The 21355-nt window shown below is 37.8% G+C and overlaps 1 protein-coding gene and 1 non-coding gene across 2 annotated transcripts; both read right to left on the reverse strand.

The window, feature by feature from the left end:
- Positions 1-17745: 17745 nt before the first annotated feature.
- Positions 17746-18429, reverse strand: LOC113294178 (F-box protein At3g07870-like). The gene has a single exon (XM_026542592.1). It carries the CDS (start codon positions 18427-18429, stop codon positions 17746-17748), a length of 684 nt encoding a protein of 227 aa, XP_026398377.1.
- A 702-nt stretch (positions 18430-19131) lies between these two features.
- Positions 19132-19204, reverse strand: TRNAF-GAA. The gene has a single exon. It is a non-coding gene; the product is annotated as a tRNA-Phe (tRNA).
- Between the last annotated feature and the right edge of the window lie 2151 nt (positions 19205-21355).

Below are 21355 nucleotides of genomic sequence, written 5' to 3' on the forward strand. Positions count from 1 at the left end.
ATTTTAACCTATCTTCCATCAAAGAATTGACAATATAGGCTTAACTTTTGTATATGTCAAAAGTCTATTCATCCTTAACTCAATACATGAATACCGATCATGAACGACGTTACTTTTGACAAAATATGGGAAAACATAGTTCACAGACGTAACCACCAATATATCATAACAAATTGCAATATAACAAATCATAAAGATTAAATACTGCAAACCATCATCCTCCAAATATTTTTAGAATTTAAACCAATAAACCTAAAAAAAGAACAAGAAGATGAAAAATAATAGCTATGTGTAGTCACAATCATTGCTATTCAAGCACTAGTTATTCTTCCAATTAAACAAAAAAGAAGACATACTAGGCAAAAAATAAAACAAGCTAAAGGAAAACAGACTCCAATGCTATTCTGAACACGAACTAAGATCATATGGACGGTTCAGAATCCTCATGAGACAACTGGTCTTTGAGCTTGTGATAGACAACATCCATTGCATCATTGGAGAGGTGATTCTCTTTACGAAAATCATTGATGTGAGATTTTATGAGACCAAGGTCAAGGGTAACCTTTTCCAACTCAGTTTTCAGAGCATCAACACTTTTCAGAGTAGCAATGAGCTGTTGTTTTGCTTCCCCAGAGTACTTAAGAAAGTCATGAACAACTTCAGCAGAAATCATATCATCCTTTTCAGCATCCTCATGAACATAGGAAAAATAGCATGAAGCATTAGGATGATCTTCATCTACAAAGTTCTTTCTTCTTGGACTCAACAACACCTTTATCAAGGAATCCTCTTGAAAAACCACCATAGCAAGATGAAGAAGAAGACATTATTGACAACCCAGAAACCAACCTAGAATACGTAACTTTTGCAACTCAATAGGTTGAAATTTAAGGGTCTCTTAGGGAAGGGATTCTAGGGTTTTCTTAAACAGTTGACTCGTCTCAGAACATGGATATCCGTTCGAGTACAACCTGACCCCCAAAAATAAAGCCCAACAGGGATTTTTGCAACAAAAGCCTCGAAAAATTCCATCACTCAGGAAAGAAATATTGAGCAAAGTTGTAGCAAAAAAAAAATCAAAAAATCAAAAGACGACTTCCTAACGAAAATAAGAAGACACTTTAGACACAAACAATACTTTAAGCATAGTAAGTTCGCAATTAAAAAGCTTAGATATGGACGATAAGAAGATAGCTCAACTTAACAGATGCAAATGCCAAAAGTATACCTGAAAATTAACACATCTTACTCAACAGGGTTTTTATGAGTAAGCTCTTCAACCCTTGTGATTAATTAGCACAAGTATGAGCCACAATCTCATCAAGAGATTTGTGTTTATGGTCAAGCTTCTTTTTCCTCCTGAATCTAGAGAGGGACTCATTTTTATGTGAGAAATTATCATAAAACTTACTGTCATCAAAATACGAGACATAGTTTGAGTTCTTACCAGAAGATTTTTGGTTTGAGGAGGAAGACAACTTGTTGACAAATTTTTTATACCCTTCAATTATCTTTTTCAGATTATCTCTCATTTCATCAATTTTTGTTCTTTCTTCTGAACTTCCTTTCTCAGCAGGAGCGGGTTGTTTCCAGAGACCAGGACAAGATCTTCTTTTAGACGATGTTTATTAAGACGTCTGTTTTGTTCTTGAGTGTTCGAGGAACTCATCGAACTGACTTTCCTGGTAACATACATAGGGTAGGAACGAAAACCGATTGGTTTAGTCATACGAATGTCAGTTACACCTTTAAGAATTAAGTCTAAGGTGTGTTGAAGTTGAACCAAAGATTTTTTCTTCAACCTAGATGTTCCTTTTCGTTTAACAGTCTTTGTCTCACAGACAAGACATACTTTCTGATCATCAGAATGATTAGATGGTACAGTCTTAATATCATCGTTAGAAGATTCCTTCCCTCCATTTGATGTGCAACATCCTTGAGTGATGGTGACTTCAGACACATCCGTTTTACTAGAAGGGACTTTCGATTTTACTTCTGAGCATGAACCATCTTTAGTTGTGTCAGAAGTACTTGGAATATTAGATTTCTTTGAGCATCCTTGAATGGAGAGCTTACTCAGGCTATGTTAAATTTCCAAGGCATCTCTTCTAAGGCTAGCTTCAAGAGACGTACTGAAGAATGGACTTCAGTATTACCTTTGGACTTACAATCTCTTATTACACCAAGTAGAACATTGACATGGTGCTTCAACCGATTGAATCTATCAGCTTGGATTCTAACAAGATTTAGAATCAATTCACTCTCTTCATCCAAATTCCGTTCATTAATAGAGAGGCTCACATTTGAAGGGTAATCAAAAGTACATATGTCAGTGTTAGTCTGTCTCGTTAGTACAGAAGTTTCATCTATATTCGAGATCGTAGACCCTTCTCTTTAGTAGAGTTAGACGAGATAGAACTTTTATTTCTGGTAAAGCGTTTATCAGAGATAATACTCTTGTCCATAGAGTCAGATCGCTACAAACACAGACTTTTGAGGTCTTGAACGTGTTTTCCTGCTCTGATACCAATTGAAAAAGAAGGGGTCTAACAACACCACCTAAGATTTCGCTTAGAAATATGTATGGACAAACTCGAATATACTTTTAAGAGAATCAACAAGATTCAATCAATTAAAAGTACATCAACGAGTTTATATCTCTCTCTCTTGATTTTATTTCCTCAAACAAAAACTGCGAGTACTAATCAAATACAAGGAATAACTTGGATGGTACCAAAGACCAATATCCAAGGATCAATAAATGACAATCAACAACCAAAGGTTGGATTACTCTAATTGATGATCTAACGTACAACCTGTATTATATTAATTATAAAGATAAAACAATATAATGTGGAAACTGAAATAACACAGACACCATAAATTTTGTTAACGAGGAAACCGCAATTGCAGAAAAACCTCGGGACCTAGTCCATATTGAACACACACTGTATTAAGTCGCTATAGACACTAGCCTACTCCAAGCTAACTTCGGACTGGACTGTAGTTGAACCCCAATCATTCTCCCACTGATCCAAGGTACAGTTGTACTCCCTACGCCTCTGATCCCAGCAGGATACTGCGCACTTGATTCCCTTAGATGATTTCATTCACAACTAAGAGTTGCTACGACCCAAAATCGCAGGCTTTGACAATAAACAAATATGTCTCACACAGACAAGTCTATCAAAGGATCAATATGTCTCCCACAAAAACACCTTAAAGTTTTTGTTCCGTCTTTTGATAATAATCAAGGTGAACAAGAACCAATTGATAATTCGGTCTTATATTCCCGAAGAACAGCCTAGATAAATCAATCACCTCACAACGATCTTAATCGTATGGTAGCGAAACAAGATGTTACGGAATCACAAACAATGAGACAAAGATGTTTGTGACTACTTTTTATATATTGACTATCGGAGATATTAATCTCAAACTAATCAATCTGATTGTACTCGTACGATAGAAGATGCAAGATCAGATCACACAACTACGATAAAAGTAGTATCGGTCTGGCTTTACAATCCCAATGAAGTCTTTAAGTCGTTAACCTGGTTTTAGAAGAAGAAAACCAAAGGTTAAAGGAGAAACGACTCTAGCACGCAAACTAGTATCACACGTAAAGTGTGGGGATTAGTTTTGCACAATACTAGATGTCTCCTTTATATAGTCCTTCAAATAAGGGTTTCTCCTTGGGCACAAAGCAAACAATATCCACCGTTAGATGAAAACCTGATTTAGATTCAAGGTAATATTTCTCAACAGTTAGATTGAAAAGTTAGCTTCTTATACAAAAATGAAATGCACGCTTCTAGGTTTGTTAACCGTACCTAAACGTGTACATTTGTTGGTTCAACAATAGTTAACCAAAAGGTTATCCATATGAGGATTTCATACCAACCATATTTTTCTTCACCATAACTAGTTCAAATGACTTCAAATGAACTAGTTAGAGATTTGTTCAATTGCAAGGAAATATTATATAATACACAAGACACAATTGAAGAAAAGATGATTTGATTCACTTGAATCGGTTCATGAACTTTTATAGACACGGTTTGCAAACTACATTCCTTAGTATTTATAAGTTTAAGTTCAGAAATCATCTTCAGATATATAACCTTGTTAAGTTCGCACACTAGGTTCGCGGACTTAAGCAACCGGGCAGAGTTTACAAACTCCAGCATAAAATCTCGGCAAAGACTTTCCGCCGGTTCGCAAACTGGGTTCGCAGACTGGTACTCATGCAACAAGTTTGTCAACTCCATCATGATTTCTCGGAATGAGAAGTTCCGAAGTTCGCGGACTGAGTTCGCGGACTTGGCAACAAACCATTCTTCCGTTTTCTCTTGATCAACAAAGTTCTCAAACTTTGGTTCAAGGGATAGGACTTATGCACATATGTGTTTACACAACAATACTTATGTCCGTCATTAATTGTGTATTCTAAACTCTCATTCCAACCATTGAAATATTCCTAAGGGACGTTATATAGTTGTTACACCATTTCTCCTCAAAGCAATTTTCAAAGTGATTGAAATATATCATGACTTCGTCACTAGGTAAAGATAAGCATGATCGAAGCGAAACGCTTACCAGCACATATTTCGAGATATAGATAGGAGAGGTATACTCGGCTCGAAATACCAAATGTGTATAATCTAAGTCTATATATAGCATACGACTTTTTGTCTCAAGAAGTAGGAGATAGAGTAGATAGACTTTTGAGTGACAGATAAGTTCAAGTCTTCACATACCTTTTTGTCGAGAAGTTTCACCGGTTCTTTGAGTAGTTCTTCTTCTTGTATGATGAATTGCCATAAAAAAGTCCTTGAGCTCAACTGCACTTTTTATCCTAGTTGGAGACTTAGATATAGTATACTAGAAATCAAGACTTATAGTTTTGATCACTAAAATTGAAAAACATGCTTGAGATAGCAACGTATGCGAGTTCGAGCGAGCACCGATCTAACAATTATTGAATCCGTAGATTATGTAAGTGGAAGGAACCAGGTCTGAGTCGCGGTATCCCATGGTTCTAAACGCATGATAAAACAGTATATCGACGGAACTTCCAGTATCTACTGAAATATTGTTGATCGTCCAAGGATGCACTTTCTCTTCTGTATTTTCTTTCCACTTGGAATGTGGTTGCATAGTCATGGTGACTACCATAGGGTCTGAATGTGTTCCCGCCTCTGCTGGTACATCTTCCATCGTGAAAGAGATTGGTTGTTTCTGCCATTCTTCGAGTGCGCGACTTCGTGTCACCAGATGTATTTCCTCACCATTGTAATCTCTTTTATAAACTCTTCTCAAAATGTTATCACGGAAGTTATTATATTTTTGTTGCATGAATGATTGAGTTTATTTTCCTCGAGTTCTGTCCGAGCTCAATGCGGTGAATAACAGCTGGTTGAGGTCGTGGTTGATCCCTTGGTATTTCGCCTTCTTCAAGATATCGGTTCAACTTTCCTTGCTCAATCAACTCTAGTAGGTACTTTCGCACATTTCTACAATTCGCAGTGTTGTGACCATGAAACCGATGGTATATACAGAATTCGCCAGCTCTTGCTCCTTGTGGGGTTTCATGTCCTATGTTGAAAGGCGTTGGAATTTCTTGAGTTAGTATGACCTCCCCACATATCCTTTCTATTGGGTCGTTCATCCTGCGCAATTTTATATCCTCAAAGGGTGGGTAGTTTGGCCTTCGCTCAAACCTTGGATGGTGATTGTACCGAGCTCTTCGGTCATTGTTGAACCGCCCCCTTGATTTCCGTGCCTTCTCGCTGGGTAGTTGTATGAATGATTTCTATCTTCATACTCTCTTCGAAACCATTCTTCGTCTTTACCTGACAGAGCCACTTCTTTCGTAGTCTTTCCTGCGACTTGCTTCTCTTGTCCAACTCTAGGGGTATTCTCGACATTATTTAGTATTCTTGGTACGAGCGTCGCGCTTCCTCCCTTCGCATTTGTGATAGATGTCAAGCTGGTGTTCATTTCTCTTTTTTTAGATTCTAGCGTTATGAACTCTTCTTGGTAGTCTCTTAGCTCTTGCATTTATATGTCGTGTTTGATTCGGAATATTTCCACATATAGGAGATCAGTGCGATACAATGCGGTGACGAATGCAAGGATTAAATGTCGCTCGGATACTTCCTCGGCTGACTCGCTTTACATGGTTCTACATCGCGTAACTAAGCTTCAGAAACTTTCTCCATGCGCCTTTTTCAAGGTAAACGTGTTTTCGATCCTTGCCTTTGTATGACTACTTGTTATGTAATTCCCTAAGAATAATATTTGCAACTGTGCGAATGAAGTCATAGATCCTTCTTTCAAATTATCGAACCACAATGAAGCTTCTCCTGTTAGGATAGCAGGGAAATATTTACACAGCACCGCTTGATATTGGCCCATGGCATCAGTGTTAGGTTTTAGGCCTTCATATGCTGAGCTGTATTCCCGGTCCCATAAAAGATGCTGGAAAATGTTGGTAAGACGCATTTCGCGGGAATGGGGCCTTGCAAAATGTCACGCCAGAAAGGGGATCGTTCTGCCTCCTCAATTGCTTCATCAATTTCATTCTTCCTCCTCCTCGCCTACTATTATTTTTCATGGACACTTTGAGCTCTTCAAGATGCTGTAATATAGCTTGATTAACGTTTATGTGTTCTCGCTCTCTCTGCGCGACTGTTTGTAATGCCCTTTGTTCTGTCGCGCTTCTCTTTATGGCTATTCTAGTTTCCCTTTCCAAACTAGTTTCTCTTCTGTATCTTTGGGTTTCGCGCTCCGAGTTATTTCCTCTTTCCCCAATGTATGTCCGTATTCCCTATTCCAAGTTCTCTCTTCTCTCTTGGTTTCTTATTATTTTTCTTTCATTCCTGAGACCTTCTTTCCAGATCTCGTACGTTTTCTCTTTCGCGTTCTCTTTCACGCACCTCTCTTTCATTCAGCACAGTCGTTCCGTAATTCTCTTTCTCTACTGCGATGTCTCCTCCTTCTCCTTGGTGAGCTTCTGCTCGTTTGAATTTATGTTTCTCTAGTATGAGTTCGCGTCTGTATGTTCTCATTCAGTCTGCGATTTTCTTCCATCAACAGGGAGTTTTTTCTTGCCAAATTTTCCCGTTCTTCCGCCAACTCTGCATCTCTTGCTCTGCTTCTTTCGATCCCTTGAATTAATTCTCTCTCAACTCGCCTGTCTCGTTCAAGGCGTTCTCTCAATTGTCGGATGGTTAGCTGGTCCTCGTTGTTGGGATCCTCATCTTCTCCTCTTGTTACTCGTTCTTCTCCTCCATAGTATCAAGATCAGTCGTGTGTACATTTCCTTCTTCATATATAATTCTCTCTGAGTCGTTATTTTGTTGTGTTGGGTTTCAAGAGATAGTATCGTTGTTTTGATGTCCGGTTTCTACGATGGAACGCAGACTGCGATTTCGAGTCTGCTGCTCCATTCCTCGCATTTCTCTTTCAGCTGAAGTCTCAGCCTCGCCTCTGGCTCTTCTGCGGTTCGCTACTCTGTTGCTTCTTCGAATTGCGATATTGTGTGTTTCTCTTGATGCCATTCTTACCATCTTGTCAATCAGAGATGCTGGTGGTCAGGATTTCCGATGATCAGAGAAAATATGATGGTGTTTTGATTGCTGTTTCAACAGTCTTAAGAGGAGTAACTTGGCGGGACTTTCTTTTCAAGGTTCTGAGAAGCGAGTGATTCTTAATCAGCATCTTTTGAATCAATTGGTCGGTTTTCACCAGGACTTCATAATGATGAAAATTCACTAGGACTTCATAATGATGAAAATATTTCAAAGGTAGGGTTTTTTTGAGAAAGTAATCGACTTTTTTCAGAAATGGTAGTTTCTAGCTACTAGCTAGTAGGTGAGGATAATCCTCCCTGTTCCTAGCGCCAAAATGTAGTTGCGGAAAATCCCACAACTACACCCAATGGAGTGATAAGAACACTAAGTCTAAGTCGTGAAGATAAACTCAAACATTAATGATATTATACAACCCTTGACACTAGATATGATATTTACACAAGCTTTGTATGGATAATGTAATGTTCTTATTAATATCACAAAGGTTCATACATATAAGAAGAATGATGATAAGTAAAGCTAATTCTACTAGTTTCTTCTTCTTTCTCTCTTCTAATGGTGGTTTTAAACTCTTGTTATTGACCGAATTCCTTTCAACCTGCCTCTCTCTTCATTATTTGAATCCTTATATATCCAATTGTCATGGTATAAGACAACTAAGTTCACGTGCAAATCTCTGTTAGCTGATCTCTGCCTCTTTTGTCTTATTCGCCAGGCTTTGGGAAGACGTCGCTATCTCTCGCGTTGCTGCTTCATACTCTTATTGATGTGCTCATCGCGTGGGCGTTCTTCTGTTTGTCCCTTTTGTCGCGTTGTGTTTCTTCGTCTAATTTCTCTTTTCGTTTGTGCTAGTAGTTGTCTTAGTGAGGGCGAGACTATGGGTTAACTCCGTGCGATATTTCGCCCCTACAAACACATTATTTTCATCGAAAGAATTAGGAGAAGAAGACATAAGTAATGGAGTAGGCTAAAATTGAAGACATAGAAAGCCGTGATCGGACAAGAAAGCATCTAGCAAGATAATATCCCTGGATCCAGTTATTAACTGTTAATCTTTACTTCGCTTTTGAAGTAGTATTGTAAATCTTCTTATGGGTTTCAACTTGAGATTTTATAAAACTTTTGCATTATCACAGTGAGTATTATGTATAGCTCATTGCGTTTTCATGTCTTCAATCTCAACTTGACGCCATCCTTTTTTTACTTAGTTAACCTGTACTGCTTTGTCGATTTGCGATTTGTTGCTTACTCGATATAAATGTGATTGAATACTGTGATGCATGCTTTAGCAACATGTTTCGTGTGATTGTTAGATGATTTGGGAATCCAAAGTTGCACCTTCGCATGTTATGTTCAAGTAAAATCACATTCGTAAAATAAAATTGGAAGGCCAAATGGGAAACAACAATAGAGTCCTTCATCATTCATAGATAGTTGTTTGTCTTGAAATAATGTTGTGTTCCCATTTCCATTGGAAAGCTCATTTCTGGCGAAGTACCGGGATGCAGGAACTTTGGGCTGAAAAGATTTGCCATTCTTACGAACGGATGAGTTTTCTTATTGTAGTTATCCGCACATGTCATTCCTACTTCTGTACCTGTATCAGTTAGTTGGCATTGTTTCACCCTAAAGTTCAGTTTGATCCCAACTTGCATCACTTTTTGGCTTGAGAGCTGGTGGGATGTCATTGAGTTCGAAAGAAATGGCCTCACAGTAATTTTTCTTTGTTTTCCCCTTAAGAGGGTATCATTCAATATCTAATCTGTAATAGTTGGCACTAGGTTGTAGTTGTTTCGTCTGAAAGGACAAGAAATCAGATAGCAAGATCATGCACATGTATGTTTGACTGTATGTAAGGTTGGGAGTGTGTAATGATTTTCACAACCTAGTGTCCATTGCATTTTCTTTTCATGCAAAATATTGCTCAAAACTTAAAAAGTGTTGTCTGAGAACACTTGCAAAACTTATTGTCGGAGAAAATAAGTTTATTGTTTTGATTTTATGGTCTTAGTGAGAATGGAACTTAGAACCTTTGGGTCTCTAAGAACACTTACTCATTTTCTTATGAGTGAATGAAATAGAACCTTTAGTCCCACATGGGGTATAACTAAAGAGGAGTTCCACTATATAGCTATTCCTTTGTGGATAGTTAGTAAAACAATGTCGATGGAGGGGCGGGATATTTTTGACTTCACTAAGGCTTGAGCTTAGTGCTCAGGCTCGTGCTTCCACCATGGACAGGTCAACCAAGACTTATCTTTTTTGGACAAAATACTTTGATTTTGTTACCTAAACAATTTTGAAATTAAAATAAATTTTGTCATAATGTTGTGCATGTTTTGGGGGCCTCTGACCCGTGCAACATTATTTTGTTTCCAACTTTAAATTATGATGACATTGATTTCTTTCCAAAAATCAAAATATATTGACATAATTTCGAATTAATGTCATAGTTGCTTTATGTCCGTTTTATTCTTTATTGCCTTGCATGGCGCAAGGAATTGATTCTCCATCAACTGCATTTATCGCACCTCTCCCTTTTCTGCCATAAAAGATACTCGAAACTTTCATTTCAATTTGTGTCCAAAAGAACTACTATCCTCTTCTTTTCGTCTCCGTCCCTCTATGTGGTCTTTTATTTTCTTTTGTGCAATTGATGTTGAGTTCATAAGAGTGGGCAAGTATTGTAGTGCTAACAGTGTTTGTATCGGGCAGTTTTATCATGGATACGACTTGACCACTGGGTATAGGCATCACTCATTCTTGAGGTGTACCAGTCAACTATCGTGTTAAAGACAGCGTGTTTAACACGCGACTCTGTCCTCTGTTTTCTATCAATTGAGTGTTTATTTACCTTTCAGAAATTTATTTCTAACATCTTCACATCTTCTTTTAGTGTTTTATTGTTACAGTTGCAACAATCTTAACACAATAGTTTTTTCTGTCTGTAACAATGGGTAAGAACGATGTTGAAAGGCCTGCAAAATTTTCTGGGAAAGACTTAAAGAGGTGGCAGTCAAAAATGTTTTTTTTTCTGAGTTACCATGAGATGGATTCTTATGTACTGAAACCTTTTGATGAATCCTTGAATGATGTTGGTCGTGAGTCTGTTTTAGAAGAATGGAAGAGGAATAACTACATGGCTAAAAATCATGTTCTGAATTTTTTAGAAGATGCTTTGTATGAATTTTACAATGCGAAGGAGAACTTTTCTGCTTTTGATTTATGGGCTGCTTTGGAGGCAAAATACCAAGCTGATACTACTGGAAGTAAGAAATTCTTGGTAGCTAGGTTCATGGAATATAAAATGTCGAATGACAAATCTGTGGTTGGTCAATTCCTTGAATTCCAGCAAATTATCAATGAAATTCTTATGGAAGGTATGGTGATTGATGAAACTTTTCAAGTGTCTGCTGTCATTGAGAAATTGCCTTCTTCCTGGTCTGAGTACAAGAAGAAACCGAGGCATGAAACTGGTGAAGTCACTATGGTTGATTTGGGTAAGAAGCTTCAAGTAGAAGAATTGTTGTGCTCCAAGGACAGAAATGTTTCTTCTGCAAGGGACATGTCTAACAAAGCTCATGTGACTGAACACAAAGGTTCCAATGCTGAAAAAGGTGATAAGAAGCGAAACAACTCCAAGAAACCTCCGGGAAAGAAAGGTATGTTTCAGAAAATTAAATCTAGCATTAATAAAATTAAGGATAATTGCTATGCTTGTGGAGTTCCTGCCCATATGGAGGTTCATTGTAGAAACCGTAAGGACCTTAAAAATAAAAATAAAGCTAATTGGTTGAAAAAATAAAGATGAATTTTCTGGTATGGTGTCTGAAGTAAATTTGGTAACCAATGTGAGAGACTGGTGGGTAGACTCTGGGGCTACCAAACATGTATGTGGAAACAGAGATATGTTCACCTCCTATAATAAAGTAGGGGAAGGCAAGAAACTCTATATGGGTAACTCATCTGCAGCTTCGGTTGTAGGAAAAGGCAAAGTTGGGCTCAAGATCACTTCTGGCAAGACTCTCACATTGAATGAAGTTCTTCATGTTCCGGACATCTTCAAAAATCTTGTTTCTTGTGGTGTTTTATATGATAAGGGTTTTAAAATTGTAGTAGAATCTGGGAAATGTGTTGTAACTAAGGGTAAGGATTATGTGGGGAAGGGTTATAAGACTGAGGGTCTGTATAAGCTTAATGTAAACTCTGTTGTAATGAATAAGAATGATTCTTCTGCTTATTTTTGTGAGCCTTTGAATGTTTGGCATGGTATACTTGGACATGTAAATTATAAATCAATACATAAACTAGCTAATGTAGGCTGCATACCCAAATTTAGTTTGGAAAAGGAACACAAATGTGAAATATGCGTAGAATCAAAGTATGCTAGAAAACCTTTTAGCAAAAATATTCATAGAAATTTTAAACCCTTAGAATTAATTCACTCAGACCTAGTTGACATGAAATCGGTTCAAACTAGAGGTGGTAATAAATGATTTTTTACTTCTACAGACGACTGTACGAGGTATTGTCATATATATTTGCTTAGAGGTAATGATAATGCCTTAGAAGCCTTTAAGATGTATAAACTAGAAGTTGAAAATCAATTAAATACTACCATTAAAACCGTTAGGTTTGACCGTGGTGGTGAGTACAGAAAACCTATAGGATATTTCTATGTAAAGCATGGCATAATACACGAGGTTACCCCTCCTTATTCACCTCAGTCCAATGGTGTAGCTGAACGTAAGAACCGTACCCTTAAGAAGATGATGAATTCCATGTTAATTAGTTCAGGATTACCTTCGAACTTGTAGGGAGGTGTTGTCCTCTCAGCCTGCTATATCTTGAATAGAGTACCCTTTAAAGGATCAGATAAAACTACATATGAATTGTGGAAAGGTAGACAACCTTATTTTGCATACTTAAAAGTGCGGGGGTGATTGGCTAAGGTTCAGATCCTAAACCTAAAACAACCAAGATATGACCCAAAACTGTTGACTATGTCTTCATAGGGTATCCTGAGCATACTCCTGCATATAGATTTATGGTTGTGAGTTCTGAAATTTATGAAATTGGTGTTAATACTATTATGGAGTCTAGGGATGCTGTGTTTTTTGAAAATGTTTTTCCATTAAAATATGACTCTCGTAAGACAGGTATTGATCCCTTGGATGTCCCTTCAACCAGTCATACTTTACCTTTAGAGAAAGATGAAGTAGAAACCGAGCCTAGGAGAAGTAAAAGGGCTAGAACCAAAACCTCCTTTGGACTGACTTCGTAACACAGCAGAGTCTGATCCTCGGACCTATAGAGAATCCATGACTTCTCCTAAAGCTCCATGGTGGAAAGAGTCCAGTATTAGTGAAATGGAATCCATCAAAGAGAATGATACGTGGGACATAGTAGATTTACCTCCAGGGTATAAGGCCATAGGATGGAAATGGATCTTCAGGAGGAAATGTAACATAGATGGAACTGTTCAAAAATACAAGGCTAGGTTAATAGCTAAAGGCTATGAACAACAGGAAGGTAGATTTCTTTGATACTTACTCACCCGTTACGAGAATTACTTCCATTAGGATGTTAATTGCTATAGTTGCGGTTCATAACCTAGAGATACATCAAATGGATGTAAAGACAGCTTTTCTAAATGGTGAATTAGATGAAGAAATTTACATGGAACAACCTGAGGTCTTTATAGTGAAAGGTTGTGAAAAAAAAGTTTGTAAATTGAAAAATCTTTGTATGGATTGAAACAAGCACCTAAACAATAGCATGAAAAATTTGATCATGTAATGTTTTCTAGTGGTTTTAAAATCAATGAGTCTGACAACTGTGTCTACAATAAACTTGTGAATGATGCATGTGTGATTATATGCTTGTATGTTGATAATATGCTTATACTTGGTACAAACATGGATGTAATTAATTCCACTAAGAGCATGCTAAATGATAACTTTGACATGAAATACTTTGGCCCCGCAGATGTAATCTTAGGGTTGAAAATTAGAAGAAATTCTAACGGTTATAGTCTTAGTCAATCTCATTATGTTGAATCTCTGCTTAGAAAATTCAATAATTTTGATTCTAAACCTGCTCATACTTCGTATAAGCCTTGTTGTAGATTCAAAAAGAATAACGGTAATGGAGGGTCACAACTTGAATACTCACGAGTTATAGGAAGTCTGATGTATTTGATGAACTGTACTATGCCAGACATTGCTTGTTTTGTGAATAGGTTAAGTAGGTGTATTTGTAATCCAGGGCAGAAACACTGGGATGCATTTTTTAGAGTGTTGAGGTATTTGAAATACACTTTGTCCTTTTGTTTGAATTATGAAGGGTCCCCTTCCGTCCTTGAGGGATTTTGTGATGCAAACTGGATATCGGGCTCAGAGGAGTCTAAATCTACGAGTGGATATGTTTTCACTCTAGCAGGTGGGGTTGCTTCTTGGAAGAGTTCCAAATAGGCCTGCATAGCTCAATCCATGATGGAATCTGAGTTTATTGTGTTAGATAAAGCAGGAGAGGAAGCCGCTTGACTAAGATGCTTTTTAGAAGACATTTCTCTCTGGCATAGGCATGTGTCAGCTATATCTATACATTTTGATAATCAAGCTGCCATAGATAAAGCTAAAAACAGCTACTATAATGGGAAGTCTATACATATTCGTAGAAGGCACGATACCATGAAAGAACTAATCTCAAAAAGCGTTATTTCCATTAAATGGTTAAGGTCCAAGGAGAATATCGCGGACCCTTTGACGAAAGGTTTGTCCACGGAGATAGTTAGTAATGCATCGAGGGGGATGGGGCTTAGGCTCATTAAATAAACTTTCCATGAAGGATACTCAACCTTGCTAACTGGAAATCCCAAGATCAAGGTTTTGAATGAGACAACTAATTTGTGGTGGGTCAAGGTAAACACTATCAGAGAATTTCATTCTCTGCCCCTTCCCTATGGTGTAGACGTGATAGTGTGACTGCATGTGAAGGACGACTTTTAAACTAAGTCTTAATGAGTTCTATAGTTTCAATTTAAGATTGAAGTGGGGTGTAGCACTAAACACTCTTGATGAAACTCACATATCTGAATGTGGAAGTGGGCCACTTCCTATGAGAATAGAGTTGATTCTCTAGAGCATTCTGAGAATGTGATTTGTCCAGGGACAAAAAGGATACAACAGCACGAACTTGACAGCACCTAGAGAGATATCACGTGTGGTTATTATCGCGGATTACACCAAATGATGGCAGTTCAAGACATCGCGTTCACTTTCCATCAAGTAGTTCCGGCAATTTTTTACTAAGCAAAGGTTCAAGACCTCATGGACACCTCTTGCTAAGTGGTATTTTTTTCTTTCCGTTTTCTGATTTTTATCGGTATTTCATTCATGTGGGGGATTGTTGGAGAAAATGAGTTTATTTTTTAGGTTTTATGGTCTTGGTGAGAATGGAACTTAGAACCTTTGGGTCTCTAAGAGGACTTACTCATTTTCTTATGAGTGAATGAAATGGAACCTTTAGTCTCACACTGGGTATAACTAAAGAGGAGTTCCACTATATAGGTATTCCAATGTGGGTGGAACGGGTGGGGAGAAATATTTTTGACTTCACTAAGGCTTAAGCTTAAGCCTCAGGCTCGTGCTTCCGCCATGGACAGGTCAACCAAGACTTATCTTTTTTGGACAAAATACTTTGATTTTATTACCTAAACAATTTTGAAATTAAAATAAATTTTGGCATAATGTTGTGAATGTTTTGGGGCGTCTGACCCGTGCGACATTATTTTGTTGCCAACTTTAAATTATGATGACATTTATTCCTTTCCAAAAATCAAAATATATTGACATAATTTCGAGTTAATGTCGTAGTTGTTTTCTGTCCGTTTTATTCTTTATTGCCTTGCATGCCACAAGGAATTGATTATCCATCAATTGAATTTATCGCACCTCTCCCTTTTCTGCTATAAAAGATACTCGAAACTTTCATTTCAATTTGTTTCCAGAAGAGCTACTATCCTCTTCTTTTCGTTTCTCTCCATCTGTGTGGTCTTTTGTTTTCTTCTGTGCAATTGATGTTGAGTTCGTAACAGTAGGCAAGTACTGTAGTGCTAACAGTGCATGCATTGGGCAGTTTTATACTGGATACGACTTGACCACAGGGTATAGGCATCACTCATTCTTGAGGCGTACCGGTCAATTATCGTGTTAAGGACAGCGTGTTGAACACGTGACTCTGTCATCTGTTTGCTATTAATTGAGTGTTTATTTACCTTTCAGAAATTTATTTCTAACATCTTCACATCTTCTTTTAGTGTTTTATTGTTACAGTTGCAACACTTATGTCAACCCCTTCCAAGAATGACGCATCTCTTGCTTACTTCAGTTTTCACACACGGTTGGCATTCCAGGAAGAACCAGTTTTCAAGCCTGACTTTAAGGGAGCACTGGTCATTGCAGTCTTTGACTTACCAGTGCCAAGGAAACAGCTACAGAAAACTACGCCGTCCTGAGCTGCACCTAGCAATTCATCAGGGTGCGGCCAGGCATCAAGGCTTAAACATAGTGTGCGGGAACTATGTAGTCCATGGATTGCTAGTCTAAATGTTGCATGAGAGGCTTCAGAAACCAGTGAAGAAGTCCTCAACAACTAACAATACTGCAGCCGTTCAGAGCTATTTTTTTTCCTCTTACATTGTAGTTCACGGGTATATTAAGAGAGAAAAAGCACCCAGTTAATTAGAAGTGTTCATGCTCCAACACGATACGAATTTGAATCTAATGAACAAAAGATAAAGAGTGATTACAATTACTGCTACTTCACATTGGAAACTTCAAAAGAATGGATCACCACAACCTAAATTTTTGCACAGAAAGAGGCTCTGCATATAAAGACTCGACAAGAAACACAATCTTCATTCCCATTGTATGTATGCCGAAGTATCTGATTCTTCCATTTGTTCTTCTCCCACTGCGTAAGTTCCAGACTTTAGTGAAACTAAGCTTTCAAAGTAACACACCCCTTCGTACAGCTTTGTCAAACTAGAAATGTTGAGCTCTATAACCTTATCATCTCCAGGGAAATATAAGTATGGACCAGCAGCAGTACCCCAAATAGAATTTCACCGCTCTTGAAAGACCACATAAGCCTCGCATAAACAACGTTTAGTCCAAGATTTTGGAACTCCATAATTTTCCATCATCCATATTTCAACAGTACCATCGCAAAAATCCACAACAAACAAACAAAGACGTCCTTCCAAAACCCCCAAATTACGAAAATCACGGTAGTCATCCTCCGATTCGAAAGGTTTAAATGGAAGTTCCACTTCTTTGAATATCTCGCTACTGATATCTGGAGAGACTAAAACAACATCACAAGAGTGTTGCGTTTCGGCTAACCAATGAAAATTCCCATAAACACGCACCCCAGATGGAAGACCAGAGTGCTCCCTTAAAGTGTTGCGAAAGTTCCACTCCAAGATGATTTATTACGAAGAATGCAGTCTTCGTGCAAAATATTATACAAGCCAACAAAACTTTCGCAAAACAAATATTCCGGTTTGGAGAGACCGGAGTTATATAAGATACTGTAATCTATTTATGCAAAGTTGGAGGGTCTGCATTCTTCGTACATAAGCTAACTGGTGGCAAAGTTGCATGTAAACCTTTGCCTCCGAATTGTGAACCAAATCACCAAAATACAAGCCTTCAATAACTTGATAGGGAAGTGTCCCCATTGAAAGATAAGTACTTAACAAAAATAATTACATCGTATGGTGCAAAATCCTTCATGTGGAAAACCCTAATATTTCTCTCGATCCATAACGCCCACCAGATCACGTAAGGAAGATTGTTCCATATGAAGTTATGGGTTGCATTAGGGATTGTCATCAAAGCAAGACTTTGTAGAGAAATTACCTGACTTTCCCAAATCTCCAAATCCACTTTCCCAACATGGCCAAATTGAATTTGATGCCATAGGTAGATGCGTTTTCAATTTTCATGCTCTAAAACAAATACCAATCTAACAAACAAAATAAGACAGATAAGACTAACTATGATAGGGTAACTACTACTTCACATTAAAAACAAAATTGAAAGAGGTACTGCATATAAAGACTGGATACGAAACACAATCTTTATTCTAATTGTATATGTCCCGGAGTATCTGATTCTTCCATTTGTTCGTCACCCACTACATAAGTTCCAGACTTGAGTGAAACCAAGCTTTCGAAGTAGCACTCTTGTTCGTACAACTTTGTCAAACTAGAAATTTTGAGCTTTATAACCTTATCATCTTCAGGAGAATACAAGTTAGGGGAATATAAGTATAGATAAGCGGAAGTACCCCAAAATAGAATCTTGCCGCTCTTTAAAGAACACAAAAGCCTAATATACACATTTATACTTGTTTTATTGTTCACGGTATAACGTTTAGTCCAAGACTCTCGAACTCCATAATTTTCCATCACCCATACTTCATGAACGCCAGAATTCGCAGCGACCAAACAAAGACACCCTTTCAACACCCCCAACCTATGAAAATAAGGGTGGAAAATCTCCAAACGTTTAATCGGCAGTTCCACTTGTTTGAATATGTCCTTACAGATATCTTGAGAGACTAGATTAATATCGTAAGAGTGATTCGTTTCAGCTAACCAGTGAAGATCTCCACTAACAAGCACTATGGTATTCCATGAATTTGATTCCAGCGAACACACTTCAAACACACTATCGTCATAATGAAGTCGTAACTTGGGATCATCACAACCAGCTAGTAACTTGCAATCGTTATTTTTGTAATCATAACCAAATGCAACCATATCGACATGAGGTATATTTGATTTTGGTAATACCTTGTACTCCCTTGTGGATGGATTCCAAATACAAAAGCGACATTTATTCTGAAACCATAGGCAAACAAGGCCGCCGCAACAACCCATAAGTTCCACTCTATAACTTAGGGATGATTTGAATGCGTAATCAACTTCAACTGCGTAATCAAAGTTCCCCGTAGATAATAACTCTGATGAATCATGACCTATGGTAACTCTAACGACTTCCTTTGGACGGTAAGATTCAGGTGCGTCTTAACAAAATCAGAAAGTCTCCTCTGGAAGAAAGTCTGACATTCTTTGATATTTGATCAGAGGTAACTTTCAGTTATGTTCATGGCAACTAAAACCTTAGTAACTTGGACTCTAGGAAAACCTCAAATTGGAAGGACTAACAAACCTAAATTATACGTGCAAAACTTAACTATGGGTTACAAACGACATTTAAAACGGACTAACGAAAAAGTTATTTAAACCGACAAAACTTACGCAAAAAAAATTCTGGATTTGGAGAGACCGGAGTTATATATAAGATCATGATTCAAGTGAAGTTGAAGGCGCAATTCCGGAGGACCGGAGCAATTCCACGAACATCAAGTAAAGAAAGAATGAAAAAGAAAAAAGTTAATTTTGAATGGGATTGTCTTAAACATCAGCAAAAACATATTCAGGGAAATCAAAATTTTTGAATGCGGTGAGCGTGGATCGAACACGCGACCTTCAGATCTTCAGTCTGACGCTCTCCCAACTGAGCTATCCCCGCAGATGTGATTGAAGTGACAATCATCATCTTCATTCGACGTGTTTGCATGATGTTAGGTCTTTGGTTATACAGTTTGATGATGTTAGGTTTATACATAGGTACCGAGAAAGTAATGAGGCTATTGATGTTCTTGCCAAACGAGCAGCCTTATGTGGTGAATGGTTGGATCATCCTCCAGATTTTTTGTACTCTCTGTTACATGTGGATACTTGGAGAAGGGCTTTTCCCGGTTTTGTAAAGCCCACTTAGTTTTATTAATTCAGTCGTTACCGGAAAAAAAAAACAAACAACTTTTACCTGTTTTTAGGCATAAGTAACTAAAAAGATACAACATAAATAAAAGCCAATAACAAAATATTTAGTCTCCAAGCAAACCACGCCCATTATTGACAAGTAGGGTTTGGCTCAATTCATTAGTCTGAGCCGACCATTTTAGATCAATTGGAGTTGTTGTTGCTGAAGTGTTGGGATATTTCCAACCCAATTCTTGTTAGGAGGTAGCTTAACATTAGATCACGTGGTGAGTGGTAATTTTGTAATTTAACCAACTGGGTAATCAAAATCTCTTTTAGAATTACCATCATTTGCTCGGAAATTTCGTTTCTATGTAGACCAGTGCTCAATGGTTCAGCACCAACATATGTGACTGTGTTTCAGATCGGTCTCAAAAGAACCGCCTAATGAACATCTCAAAGGGGAAATCAGCTCGGTCTCAAAAACCCGCCAAGTGTACGTCTTAAAGGGGCTTATGCCCTCCCTCCACTCCATTCCCATTCCCATCGACAGAGGAAGCACCTATAAAACCCGGCGTTAATCCTTGAACCAACCCCCACTTGCTTTACTTGTTGTTACAGATAGAAATCCTTCTCAACATTCATTCATTCGCAGGTACTTGAAATGGGCAGACTGGGTTCTTGTTGTTTCTTGCACATCAACTTCTAAGTTGATCTTATCAGAGCCTAATTCATTTCTTGCAGTTTCTTGCACAGTTTCCCAAGAAAACATAGATCATCAAGATCATATAGCTACAAGATTATGACAACCATTAGAAAGCTCTGCCGCAATGATCTTCTTGACATAACCTATATGACAATGGGTGAACAGGAATGTGTAAGAATTTCTTTTACTTGAATCTTATTTTCATTTTTATCATGCCCAATCTCCTGAACATAAAATTATGCTGCTGTTGTAGATGGGACCTTTGTCACATTATATGTTGAACATGGCGGAATGCCCTAATTACTGTCTTGTTGCTGTAGCTCCTGGTAATCGAATTAAGGGTTACAGTAAGTGATTCTTTGGCCGGGTTCTTGATTAATGTGTGTGGTGGAGAGTTATGGTCGTTCTTGATCAACACGTTTCTTTTTTGTTCTAGTTACTGCACTCAGTGAAGGAAAGGGTAAAGAAAAGCGTTGCGAAATAAGTGAGATGAATTACATTAATCTGACAGAGGAAGTAAGTTGTTTTATCATCTTCTTTCTACTACCATTTTTGCATATATCCATGTTCGTTTAAGATCTGATGATGGAAAGAAATCTTGTTCTGAACAGGCATGATGTGAATTACTTGGAAGTAGATGTGTCCTCAGAGAGATGTTACCTCAAATTGTTTCAAGAAAGTAAGTGCATCTCTAAATCACAACTTTGATCAATTTCTGTTTGATTTAGATGGTACAAGATTAGGCGAAAGCTTATTAGTTATTGCTGATTCTTCTTCAGATTGGATATGCTTGCAATAAGGAATTTTTTGATGTCGTTGATGGAGAGCTAATAAATATGACAAGTGAGTCTCCTTAGTTACCTGAATTTCAAATTAGACAGTGTTAGCCAGCTATGATTTCGTAATCAAAACTAACACTTCCCTGTAAATAATCTAAAATTACTCTATGAATCTTTTGCCATACAGCACTCAGGAAAGACTTGTCAGGCAGAGACTTGCATCTCTTAGCAGAAGCTGCAGCAATCTAGTGCTGCAATAGTTTATGAAGAATAATGTGATTTGGGCTGTTCAGTTTAGGTGGATGAGGTCGACAGTCGAGACCGAGCTGTGGTGCACTTGTGCGAAGTATTAGGCCTTCCTTTTAGGTGTTCTGGAGCAGCATGATAACTGCTGTTACAGGCTTCTTGTGGTATTTTTGCAAGTGGCTTCCAA

This window comes from Papaver somniferum, chromosome 7 (genome assembly GCF_003573695.1).
Source record: "Papaver somniferum cultivar HN1 chromosome 7, ASM357369v1, whole genome shotgun sequence".
Taxonomy (NCBI): domain Eukaryota; kingdom Viridiplantae; phylum Streptophyta; class Magnoliopsida; order Ranunculales; family Papaveraceae; genus Papaver; species Papaver somniferum.

Coding starts and splice junctions, on each gene's coding strand:
- LOC113294178 (XM_026542592.1), bottom strand. CDS start 18,429: ATGGTTGCATTTGGTTATGATTACAAAAATAACGATTGCAAGTTACTA.